Source organism: Erinaceus europaeus, chromosome 4, assembly GCF_950295315.1.
Source record: "Erinaceus europaeus chromosome 4, mEriEur2.1, whole genome shotgun sequence".
Classification (NCBI taxonomy): domain Eukaryota; kingdom Metazoa; phylum Chordata; class Mammalia; order Eulipotyphla; family Erinaceidae; genus Erinaceus; species Erinaceus europaeus.
This window is the reverse complement of record NC_080165.1, coordinates 146,058,436-146,071,470: the sequence shown is the minus strand read 5'-3', so window position 1 is coordinate 146,071,470 and position 13,035 is coordinate 146,058,436. Positions and strand designations below refer to the sequence as shown.

General features: G+C 37.0%; 1 protein-coding gene across 2 annotated transcripts in view; it reads right to left on the bottom strand.

Annotated features, from left to right (window-relative positions):
• The window catches only part of HACE1 (HECT domain and ankyrin repeat containing E3 ubiquitin protein ligase 1), a 96,384-nt gene that overhangs the window by 43,701 nt on the left and 39,648 nt on the right, over positions 1 to 13,035 (bottom strand). For both annotated transcript variants that reach the window (XM_060190709.1, XM_060190710.1), the window contains exons 8-11: positions 10,300 to 10,396; positions 9,110 to 9,211; positions 8,364 to 8,470; positions 4,740 to 4,890 (exon numbers count right to left, since the gene is read on the bottom strand). In XM_060190709.1, the coding sequence (XP_060046692.1) occupies positions 4,740 to 4,890; positions 8,364 to 8,470; positions 9,110 to 9,211; positions 10,300 to 10,396 (457 nt within the window). The remainder of the gene's footprint in view (positions 1 to 4,739; positions 4,891 to 8,363; positions 8,471 to 9,109; positions 9,212 to 10,299; positions 10,397 to 13,035) is intronic.

The window sequence follows — 13,035 nt, the reverse complement described above, 5'->3', positions numbered from 1 at the left end:
TTACCCATAACTGACCCTTAAAATGATGTGTTGGGGAAATTCCTCAACAGCAACATAAGCACTGTGAAAATTATTATCTGTGATAACCATCAGGTAAATAGAATTAAAATAATCACTATGAAAAATGAGCTGTGGTTATGGAGAACAGGAGTAGGTTTCTTGACACACCCTCATTTCATATTTTGGGAGTGATCTCCACCCTCACAAATTCTATTTTTTAGTACATTTATGGCATGCTAGTAACAATCATACAAAATAAGGAGACATTAAAATACTTCAAATTATATTTCTGAATGTGTACTCTGAAACTTGCTGGACTGCTACAAAAATTGCAAGATCTATTTGCTAAAATAAGGCAAATTTTGATAGGAAGTCACTACTAAACTTTTATAAGTCTTTTATAGTATCTTGAAATCCCTTCTCAATCTCAAATTGAATGTCCAGTGCTAAGTAAGGCTCAAAAGATTGAATCTTTTTTTTTGTTTTTTTTATATTTATTTATTTTCCATTTTGTTGCCTTTTTTATTGTTGTTATTACTATTGTTGTTATTGATGTCGTCATAGAGAAATGGAGAGAGGAGAGGAAGACAGAGAGGGGGAGAGAAAGACAGACACCTGCAGACCTGCTTCCACCGCCTGGGAAGCGACGCCCCTGCAGGTGGGGAGCCAGAGGGCTCGAACCACGTGCTCCTAACCCACAAAAGATTAAATCTTAAATGTAAAAGATCCTTGATATTTCTTGACTTCCAAATTTTTCCATAATGATTCTATGTTAATAGAGCTTAGTATTCAAAACACACACACAGAGAGAGAGAGAGAGAGAGAGAAGAAAGAGAAGAAAGAGGAGGAGGAGGAGGAAAGTGTGAGAGAGGGAGAGGAGAGAAGAGAGAGAGAGATTCAGAAAGCCCATGTCTTCTCCATGTTCTCGCCGATTCATTAACCAGAACTATACCTCCTTCAGATGTTCTAAAGTTCTCAAGGTGAAAAGCAATAATCTCATCAACACTGGAAAACGGCTAAGTACTAACATTAAGACTTCTAAAGTGAATGAGAAAACTCAACAGGATGTTGGGCAATCTCACCTACTAAAAACACATGGTCTATAAACCCGCGCACTCCTACCAGAAAGCTCATTAGTTAATCTTAACAGTAAAGTGACATGCTAAGAATACCTAGGTAATTAAATGAAAAGTAGGGACCCATTGCTACTTTGGAGGAAATGTGGTAAAAATTAAAATGATTATTTCCAGCCTAACACTGCAGTAGCCTGGAGAATGGTTAAGACTTTTTTACAACTCTAATCAACCTATACTGAACATAAGGTCTCATAAACATGGACAGTTTCTATTCTGATCTTTATAAATGGGAGTTTTGTCATTTTCCAAAGATTCCACATTTAATTCACCCAAATTAAATAGAACAAGGACAGTAAACTCCTTAAAAGCCATGTTTTGTTTTTTGTTTTTTTTTTCAATTAGCTGGGTTTTGCAAGAGAAAATGTTCTAACTAAAAGGTTAAAATTTAAGAGAAAGGAAGTGGTCAGAAGCAAAAGTAGCTATCAAGAAAATACCTTAAAAGGATATTAAAGGGAGTCGGGGGTTAGCGCATCCGGTTAAGCGCACATGGCACAAAGTGCAAGGACTGGCATAAGGATCCCGGTTCTAGCCGCCTGCTCCTTACCTGCAGGGGAGTAGCTTCACAGGCGGTGAAGCAGGTCTGCAGGTGTCTGTCTTTCTCTCCCCCTCTCTGTCTTCCCCTCCTCTCTCCATTTCTTTCTGTCCTATCCAACAACGACAACAACAATAATAACTACAACAATAAAACAACAAGGGCAACAAAAGAGAATAAATATTTTTTAAAACTATAAAAAAGGATATAAACATTAATAAATTAAATGAACTAGCCGAGGAGGAGTAAATGCTATATAATTAGTACATGACAATTAGTATAATTAGTACATGACAATCTAAATACAGAGTGTAGACCTTAAAACAAGCTAAAGGGAGTCGGGCAGTGGCACAGCGGGTTAAGCGCACGTAGCGCAGCGAAGCACAAGGACCTGCTTAAGGATCCTGGTTTCAGCCCCCGCTCCCCACCTGCAGAGGAGTCGCTTCACAGGCGGTGAAGCAGGTCTGCGGGTGTCTATCTTTCTCTTCCCCTCTTTATCGTTCCCTCCTCTCGCCATTTCTCTCTGTCCTATCCAACAATGACGACAAGAACAATAATAACTACAACAACAATAAAAACAACAAAGGCGACAAAAGGGAAAATAAATAAATTTAAATTAAAACAAGCTAACAAGAAAACAAAGTCCCATATCAGGTGCATTCTATCTGTAATAACTAGCCAGGCAGAAGCTCACATTTATCACTTAATCAAGTATTAGGAGTCTTTACAGATTCTACTTAACATAAACTTATTTCTGTTATCATCAGAGAATAGGTGGCAGATTCAAATTTAGCAATAAATAAATGCATAAACAAACCACAAAGCAGTGAATATAACCTAGCTAATTTGAATAATGGTGACTATACACACACACACACACACACACACACACCTGAATAGAAGGAATGAACTGAGCAAACTCAAACTGGCAGCAGTTGCAGTAACAGTGTGAGTCACACCAGAACATGTAAATGTTAATATATGAGCAGTAACAATCAGTTATAACAGTACTGACAAAACAGTAAATCAATCATTTAGATTCAAAGTTTACACAAACAGTAAGCTATCACTACTAGATAGTATTCCAGAAAGTGGTATGCTGAAAAAAAAAATTAAAGTTACAAGATGCATAAATTCTTTCTTCCAGGAGGTGGCAGAATAAGAAGGGAAAAGAGAATTACACAGGTCAAAACTCTGAACCAAGCTTAAGAGTGAAATACACAAGCGAATACACAAAGCGGTTATATATCTTTCCTGAAAGCTATTATACTTGGGTGTTACAGGATCTAATGTCAAAAAAGATTGTAAACCATTTAGACTTAAAAGTTCCATGGAAGAGAAGGATCATTGGCATAAATCATTAGTTTGACCTCAAATTTACAGAGTAAAACTGGGAAAACTAGCTTTCTTTATATACTTTTCCCATATTTAGGAGCTGTTCTCTGCCATGATCCAGCTTTCTCATCCTATCCTCAACTCTGACACCGTCTTCCCAGACAAGACTCCTAGCCCACCTGCATGTCAGCTGTTGGGCTCAGGCAAAAATTAGCCAAGTCATGGGACCCTTGCAATAGACCTAAAATAGATTTCCTAGCTCCTTCCAACATGAAGACCCCAAATTTCATGTGTTATACTTCTACCTTTAGGTTCCCGATTATTAAACAAAAGCTTTATATCTTAATGCTTCAAAGCCACCAAGTTGCAGGTGCTACCATGACACCAACCTGACTTCCCTGGACAAATGATCTCACCAATGAGTCCTGGAACCCCACCTCTCCAGAGCCCTGCCCCACTAGGGAAAGACAGAAACAGGCTGTGGGTCTGGATCCATGTGCCAATGCCCGTGTCCAGCAGAGAAGCAATTACAGAAGCCAGAACTTTCATCTTCTGCACCCCATAAAGATCTTTGGTCCATACTCCCAGAAGGATAAAGAATAGGGAAGCTTCCAGTGGAGGGGAGGGTATATGGAACACCGATCACAATCTTGCCAATCATTATTAAATCACTAGTGAAAACTATTTTTAAAAGATTATCATTAAAGTAGCTTTCAAGGAAGTGGTACATACATTTATATCACTTTTTTGGAACACTGTCTCGTGAGCCCAAAAGCAAATCTATACTACAAATTTCTTAAGGTACAATTAAGTTATTAAATCACACAACTGTCCAAAATGTGTTTTCTGTGTGTGTGTGTGTGTGTGTGTGTGTGTGTATATATATATATATATATATATATATATATATATATATATATGTATGTATGTATATATGTATATATATGTATGTATGTATAAAACTACCAAAAAAAAAGTGTTACTATCAGTCATGAAGTCACATTAATTTTGGGTATCAATACCACTTTGAGTTTTATGTGCAATTCTCTCTCTCTCTCTTTTTAATTACTACCAGTTACCTGGTGGCTTGATGCCACCACTATGAAGCCACTACTCCCAGCAGCCATTTTTCTTTTCTTTCTATTTTACTAGACAGGACAGAGAGAAATTGAGAGGGGAGGAGGAGATTGAGAGTGAGACAGAACGACAGAAACCTGCAGACCTGCTTCACTGCTCATGAAGCTTCTACTGTAGGTGGGGAGTGGGGACTCAAACCCAGGTCATTCTACCTGGTAAAGTATGTGCTTAAGGGGGTGCACTACAGCCCTACCTCTGTGATTGTTCACCTAATAAGTTCATCCATGAAGATGCTAAATTTAGAAGATATTCGTGTAACAATATCTCAGTGTTTTTTCTTTAAAGTGAGATTAAAGGAACTGTTAGTAAGCACACTAAATAAAAGTAACTCAGATTTAAACATAAAATATCGTTTAGTACAAAGCACAAGTGAAGTAAAATTTTATCTATAAGAAAAATAGAGAAAGCTCACCAATTCAGACTTTCTGTTGATTAGACAGAAATGAAAGGAGAAAGGTGCAGCTAAATTAAAAAGTGATATGGGTCTCAGCCAAACTTACATCCTGTTTATGCTATTTTTGATTAGTGAATGCATATGCAGTGTCAAAGTTCATTTCTCTTATGTCTATCTTCCTAATAACACCATATACTTTTCTGACCTTGAAAACCTGGCTTCTTGGAGTTTTATTCCCATTGTAGCCCATGTCAATTCCATTACTGGGAGAAGATGGACCAATTCGAAAGACATGACAAAATATCCTCACAATCCTTAAAAGGCTCTTCATCTGAGCATCATAATTGCTGGATAAGCTAAAAATTGAAATTTAAAAATGAACATGTTAGATGGAGAAAGTAAATCATTTGGTTATCAGAACAGTCATGACATTTTACTATGCAAAAATCCGCCATATTTCCAACACCCCAATACAGTCATGACATTTTACTATGCAAAAATCCACCATATTTCCAACACCCCAATACTGTCATGACATTTTACTATGCAAAAATCCACCATATTTCCAACACCCCAATACAGTCATGACATTTTACTATGCAAAAATCCACCATATTTCCAACACCCCAATACAGTCATGAAATTTTACTATGCAAAAATCCATCATATTCCCAACACCCCAATACAGTCATGACATTTTACTATGCAAAAATCCACCATATTCCCAACACCCCAATACAGTCATGACATTTTACTATGCAAAAATCCACCATATTTCCAACACCCCAATACAGTCATGACATTTTACTATGCAAAAATCCACCATATTTCCAACACCCCAATACTGTTAACATAGCTGTTTGATGTTACTTTTGCCACATTACCTACCTTTTGAAATAAAATAATTAAAACCCCTTTTCTGTTACTCTAGGGACAACATATTTTAACATGTTGCATTACGTTTTGCTTACCAAAAATGTACATTATTTTGATTGCAAAGATGAGTTGTTAATTTTTAAAGAATCAGAATGTAGTCAACGATCAAAGGATAAAATGTGAGAAAATTATCATGGTCATTGGTAGAATAGCACCAACTTCAAGGCAATCTCAAAGTTTTGCTACCAAAAGTGGATTTGGAGATTAAACTGATTATCTAGAACTCTAGATATGTTTTACAGAAGCAAAAGTAGAGATGTTTTGTCCTCAGGCCAGCCCACAACTCAAATGCTTTTAACTAAGAGGGGGAGTATTGCTACTATTGTATCCATAAGCCAACTCTCTCCTCAACTGTTCATGTATAGAAAATTCACAAATTGATCTTAAAGTCACTATCTGCATCAGCATAGTTCTCTATATAATAATGGTAGTGGTCCAGAGGCGGCGCAGTGATAAAGCACTGGACTCTCAAGCATGAGGTCCTGAGTTCAATCCCCAGCAGCACATGATGTCTGATTCATTCTCTATCTCCTTCAGTCATTCTCATTAATAAATAAATATTATATAGAGACATATGTATATAGTCATATATATATATATATACATATGATTTGTATAGTCTATATAATGATTCTTATAAACAGAAAATGTTCCCCCACTAAGAAAAATAAAGATTCTAATTCAACAGCATCAAATCACACTAAATACAGCGTTTCTTTGCCAAGTCAAAAGTGTTGTCAGAATTCAAAATATCTTGGGATTGTACATCATCATGTCAATTATTATTTTCCATTGAGAAAAGGTAGAAGTTAAGCTATCTTTGTATTATATCTAATGGTAGATTTTACATTTTTATTGTTGTTGTTCAGGGAGTGGTTTATTTTTAAATCTCTTGCATCAGTATTCTTGTATCACAGTGACTGGACAAAAGGACAGTAAAAGTCACAAAGTTTTGGACAGAAGGGTATGGGTGTATAAAGTTAATTATCAAATCTTACACTATCTTTCTCTAAGTGTATTTTTCCCAATTTATTAAGTCTTCCTCTAAGATATTTTTAGTTATCATTTAACAGAAAAAAAAAAAAAAAGAACAGAATTAGAAATGGGGGACTAGCAAGTGTCTACTTCTATCAGTCTGGCAAGTGCCTGATTAGAGATTGTTTTCTATCCTAATGACATGGGAACCAAAATTCACTAAACTTTTCATTTCAATTTTTTCCCATTCTAAGAATTATTAAGTTATTAAAAACACTCAATAAAATTATTATTTACAACTGTTAGCTAAATATAATAGATATTGCTATCCACACTATATTTGACTAGTACAATTTCAATACATTGATAACATTTTTTCTTAGTTTTTAGTTAACTTTGAATTAAATGCTTATGGAATCATTCCAATTGTTTACCTTGCATTGGCCTTTACACTGACTTTTACATAATCAAAAGTGCTTCTCATTTTATATCTTGAGAGTTGATAATGACAAAATTATAACTTGGCTTGGCTAAAACTATTTCCTTTTTTTATAACACTGAAACTCTTGGAAACATTAACAACGATTCAAATTCTATGACAAGGATCTGAATTTGACTTTCTCCTGCAAAACTACCATACATACAAATATCTTTTTAAGTGGTTTATCTAGGTAAGATTTCATGAGCTATCTTGAGGTAAGAAATATTTTTCTTTTCCCCCTGAGCTATCTTGAGGTAAGAAATGTTTTCTTAAACAGTGGCATCTCACAATCTTCAACAAAATATAGCCTAGTAATTTCAGAGTTTTACACAAATTAAACAGCTTCTGAGTTGGTATAGAAAATGACATTTCTCAGGGAATCGGGAGGTAGTGCAGTAGGTTAGGCATATGTGGCACAAAGCACAAGGACCGGCATAAGGATCCCGGTTTGAACCCCCGGCTCCCCACCTGCAAGGGGGTCGCTTCACAAGTGGTGAAGCAGGTCTGCAGGTGTCTATCTTTCTCTCCCCCTCTCTCTCTTTCTCTCCTCTCTCCATTTCTCTCTGTCCTATCCAACAATGACGATATCAGTAACAACAACAATAACTACAATAAAAAAGGGCAACAGAAAGGAAAATAGATATAAAAAAAGAAAATGTCATTTCTCATATTTCAACCAGTGAAATATCTCTTTTATTACATAAAGATATCATAAAATCCAAACTTCATACAAAATGCAAACCTTTTACACACACATACACCACAGGCAAGCACGTTTCTGCCTTACTTCAGGCACAGAATTCTCCCTCTGTCTCTGTCTATCAGAAGAAGCTGGCCAAACGCTGCGAAGCCAAAATAACCATTTCTCAGTGGCTGTTCTGTTGGTGTGAGTAACTTTAGTCCAGGTGACTAAGCACATGCAAAGAAGGATAGTTGCAGGGACAATCCAATGAGTCCGAGAGCCAGTAACTAAATTCATTAGCTCCATGAATTTAGAAATGAGTCATTGAAGAATCTTTTAGACAGAACAAAGAACTGGCCTGTATGCAGATTCAAGAAGAAGGAATTATGAGGGTTCACTAAAATGGTGAGCAACAGCCTGCACTCAAGTCTCACAGATTAGTGGCCAAGATTTTTAAACTATTGATTTTTTTTTACAAATATTTTATTTCATGACTAGACTAAGAAATTATTATTTCTTTAAACCTTAAGTTTACCCAAATTCACAAAAGTACCTCTTGACTATATTCTTCTAAGAAACAGTTGCTGAGACTGGTCCTTTAAAACAAATTACAATGGTAACTCAGTTTTTTAGACCACCCTACCACTGACAGAAGACACTCAACAAAATAAACTGGCCCCAGAAGAAGCCGAGAAGGAGACAGCGCCGACAGGTAGCTGCTATACACCGATTTGCTGATATTTCAGAATTCTTACCTCAGCAGTTTGTGACCATTTGTGGTCGCGACTTCAGCAAGACTTGTTAAAATCTTTAAGTACTGGCTTTCACTTTGCTGAGACAAATGTTCCAAAACTTGTCGCAACTGATTGTTTTTGCAATGTGGAAAAAAAAAAAAGTGGTTACACAATAATCCGTCAGACTTTACCAAAAATTTTAAGTTCTTAGTTTATACTAAGAAGCACACTGAAGTCAGATAGCTGAAATTAAATGCTTTGCATATATTTGCCTTCTTAAATTAAAGTTATTTTAGAGATAAATATAATCCTTTGTTTAAAACTACATAGTAAGTACAAAAGCAAAGTATATAAATTGAACAGAAACAAATTTATTTATGAAAATTCAGTTCCAAAACTACAGAACAAAAGTTCACATTCTGTATTTTCCCCCAAAAAAAAATATACATTACTACAAATGCATAACTCAATAAACTAATCATTACCAAAATACCGTAACTCCTAGGATTTTTTATTCATGGAAAATAACATAATTATTTTATGTAGAAACCAAAGACTTAAAAGATAAAAGATTCAGAAGGCCAAACATCGGCATACTATTAACTAATTATTATATGGTTCAAATTTATCCTATAGTATATATAAGCAAATTAAAATGATTAAAAATCATATAATGATAAATGAGATTAACAGGCACATATATAAAATACACAAATATCATCTTCATGACAAAGCTCATTTATAAGGCACTAGCAGAATCACGTTACCATGTTTTCACGAAGATCTTCATTCTGTGTCATCTGGATAATTGTCTGAAAAAGCCTAGGGTGGTACTGAATTAATACTTCACAAGTCTCTCCGTAGCCACCCTGAACACAAGGTATAGAAGTTATGTAAGTTGGAAAGCAAACCTCCTAAAAGAAAATGTGCCTCCTCTACGCACAGCACCTCTGGGGCCCAGTGTGCATTTCGCGCAGGAAGCAATTCTCCAGTTCTCTCTGGACGCCAACGGGTCTCTTACACCTGATTCAGTTCTGACTCAACCCAGAATAAGTGCACATCCCACAAGCTATGTGGCTCAGGTCCATAAGGTCTGACCTGGAGGCCACTTTAGAGTGGACAAAACCCCTACTAAAAGGTGTAGGTATTTGGTTTTTTGTTTTGTAGCTATCTTTGTTGCTGGGTCTTCACCACTCCAGAGTGTTGTTTTTTTTTTTTTTTTTTTTTTTTTCTGCCCAGATGGAAAGAAAGTGACAGAGAAAAGTAGGAAGAGACAGCAGATGACTGAATTTTCTTTCCATGTTGTATGGTATACCAGAGGCTCTAAACTACTGTTAAGGGGTTTTGTGGAAATTTTATTACATAGGTAAAAGTGACTAAATGATTGGCCCCTGGTACTGGGCTTCATCTCCAGGCTGGCTCTACTCCCCCGAGAGGAAGCTGTCCTCTAACTATCAGCCCCTAACCTGAAGTGACCTCGAGATTTTCAGCTACCACTCTGCTCATTAACAGAAAAAAGACATGCTTTTTACTCTAGAGATTGCAAGGGTCTTAGAAACTCTTAGGAACTATTAGAAGAAAAAAAAAAGTAAATAGATAGATATCTTACTATTTTGATTCTTAATACCACAATGCTACAGTTCTTGTTAAAGGTTACATAATGAGAAAGACAAAACAAAAATCTTGCTTTCTTGTAACTGGTGATCAGGCCAGAGTAACTCTACAGCTCACGGTACCACAGCACTGCTCTACTGCTTCTGAAATTTCCCCTTTTACATACTCAAACCCAGGCGCTCAGCCACGGTAAAATGTATGCTACCCTGGGTGGGCTAGCCGCTAAGCAATATGAAAACCTTTGCATCCACCCTCCATCCACTATTTGAGAAAATAGTGATTTTACCTGTCTCGGTTTCTATGGTAATGATAAGGAGTTGAGAATATACAATAGCACACACACCTGTACACACAAATCTAAAGGAGTCACTCCATTTTTATCTGGCAGGTATCTGGCTCCTCGTAACAGAAGAATCTGGGCTGTGTCTCTCTGGCCATGACTGCACAGAAACAGAACCGAGTTAAACATGTGTATTTTCACTACTTTACAAATCATTGACATCTGGTAAACATCAACAAAAATTTTTTAGTTTCAGTTGAGCTGAAAATCTGAGTGACCTCCTCAACACAGAGAAAAACTTCACCCAGTGTTATTATATTTTCACTCAAACAGATTAACAAAGTAATCCCAACTGAACTTGAACTATTATCTTCCATAAAGAATAGTATTCTGTGATAAATAGTTATATACTTTATTTTTTCTTTTGTCATGTCCTTCTAAACTCTAGCCAGAGCTTCCTACCACAAATACCCAATCTTGAGATTTTTTAAGTTTAAAAAGAATTAAAACAAAAAAAACTCAAGATAAGAATGCATTTTATGATTCTTTAATACTTTGTAGAAAAAAAACTAAAAAGGAAGGAAGAAAAAGAGATAGCAAAATAATAGGATGGAGGGGAGTAATTAGCAAATAATACAATTTAGTTTACAGCCTTTTTTTTTAACAACCTACTCAGTTTGGTTTCTGCTGACAGCTATTCGATATGACTAAATGATTCTTCACATACATATCCCACTCTCTTGTTCTTTTTCTACGTGTAAAATTAGTAAAGACCAACCTTTCAATTAGGACTATACTACATTAAAGGTGGCAATCATTAGACCTGGGTCTTGTTCTTCAATGAATTAATCAGATCCTACATATAGGCAATAAAAATAAATTTATAATCAGGGATTTTACAGGCGACTTTAAGAAACATCCAAGAAGTCATAAATTTGGAAAAGTGCTAACAGAAATGTTGATCTTATAGATGAGAAAAGAACAGGTGAAACTGGCACTCAGACCTCTGAGACAAATACTTTTTTCACAAATCCTTACCTAAAAAGTTGTGCCATTTCACAAAAGGAAAGACTACACAGATTTCTCAAAAAACTAAAGAAGAACAACATGAAAACCTAGTCATTGTTTAATCTGAAAAAACAATCTTTATAAAGTATAAATCCTGAACAGCTGGAGTTCAGCATTAAGACAAAACAAAAAGAAAACAATTGGCTCCGAGCAAAGTGTCAGTGCACACGCCATCATGTGTGAGGACTCGGCTTCAAGCACCCGGGCCCCGCCTGCAGGGGCACAGTTTCAAGAGTGGCAGAGCAGTGCAGCAGGGTCTCTCCTCCCCTTCTCCCTTCCTCTCTGTCTTACTACCATCAAAAGAAAAAAAAAAAATTAAACAGGAGTGGCCACATACACCACTTTGAGCAAGGATCCAGGTTCGAGCCCACACTCCCCACCTGCAGGGAAGCAGGCCTGCAGGTGTCTATCTTTCTCTCTCCCTCTCTAGCTCCCTGCCCCCGCCCCGCCTCAATTTCTCTCTGTCCTATCAAAAAAAGAAGCAAGCAAAGGAGAGAACTGGCAGGAGGGAAGGGAAAGAGAGGGGAGGGGGAAAAAAGCCACCAGGAATGGTAGAGCCAGTGTGCAGGCACTGAGCCCCATCAATAAGCCAGGCAGCAGGGGGAAAAAAAAAAAAAAAAAAAAAAAAACCTCCTGTTACTGAGCTGGTACTAGATATTACAGGCTTGTCGAACTTCCTTTTGATCTGCTGTTGTGATACTAATTACCTTCCTTATTACAAATGTAAACAGAAGAAAACTAAACTAAAAATAGGTAATGAAATCCAGAAAAAGCAGCAGCAAAATCAAGAAACCAAGTAAATTAGAAATTCCTCCAAAACCAGCAAAAACGAGTCACACTAATGTGCTCAAGACAAACGGTTCCACGGCAGAGCGGAACTGGAATCCGAACCTCTCCAGAAAGTACCGTGTGCAAGCCGCTCCAAAGCCTTCATCTGTCTACTCATCTCAAGAGTGCTCGCCAGAGTCCACAACTCCGAGCTCAGAGCCTGGTGGTAAGGTGAGGAGTGCACACCCCAGGAGAACAGTATAACAGAGATCACACAGTAGGAAAAATCACATCACCGAGTTCAAATGGAACACTGCTGCTCAGGCTGGGTTTGTTTGTTTGTTTTCATTCTCAAAACAAAAACAAAGAGTTCAAAAAAGTGTGGAGGGTAGATAGCATAATGGTTATGCAAAGAGACACTCTCATTCCTGAGGCCCCAAAGTCCCAGGTTCAATTCCCCACATCACCATAAGCCAGAGCTGAGCAGTGCTCTGGTAATAATTCTCAAAACCAAAGCAAAATGGATAATCAGTATGAATTTAAAAGAATTACTTCCCCCATGAAAAAGAGCAATTTCCTCGATGATAAGATGACATTTCACTGCAACAAGAAATCTTTTCTAAAAATATTTATTTATTCCCTTTTGCTGTCCTTGTTGTTTTATTGTTATTGTTGGATAGGACAGAGAGAAATGGAGAGAGGAGGGGAAGATGGGGAGGGAGAGAAAGACAGACACCTGCAGACCTGCTTCACTGCCTGTGAAGCGACTCCCCTGTAGGTGAGGAGCTGGGGGCTCGAACCGGGATCCTTATGCCTGTCCTTGCACTTTGCACCATGTATGCTTAACCTGCTGCCCTACCACCTGACTCCCTACAATAAATCTTAAAAAAGGAACAACAGCTAATAATATACAAAATCCGCAAAAGTTGATTAGGGCAGCAGGTGTCCTACCTACCTGGCTTA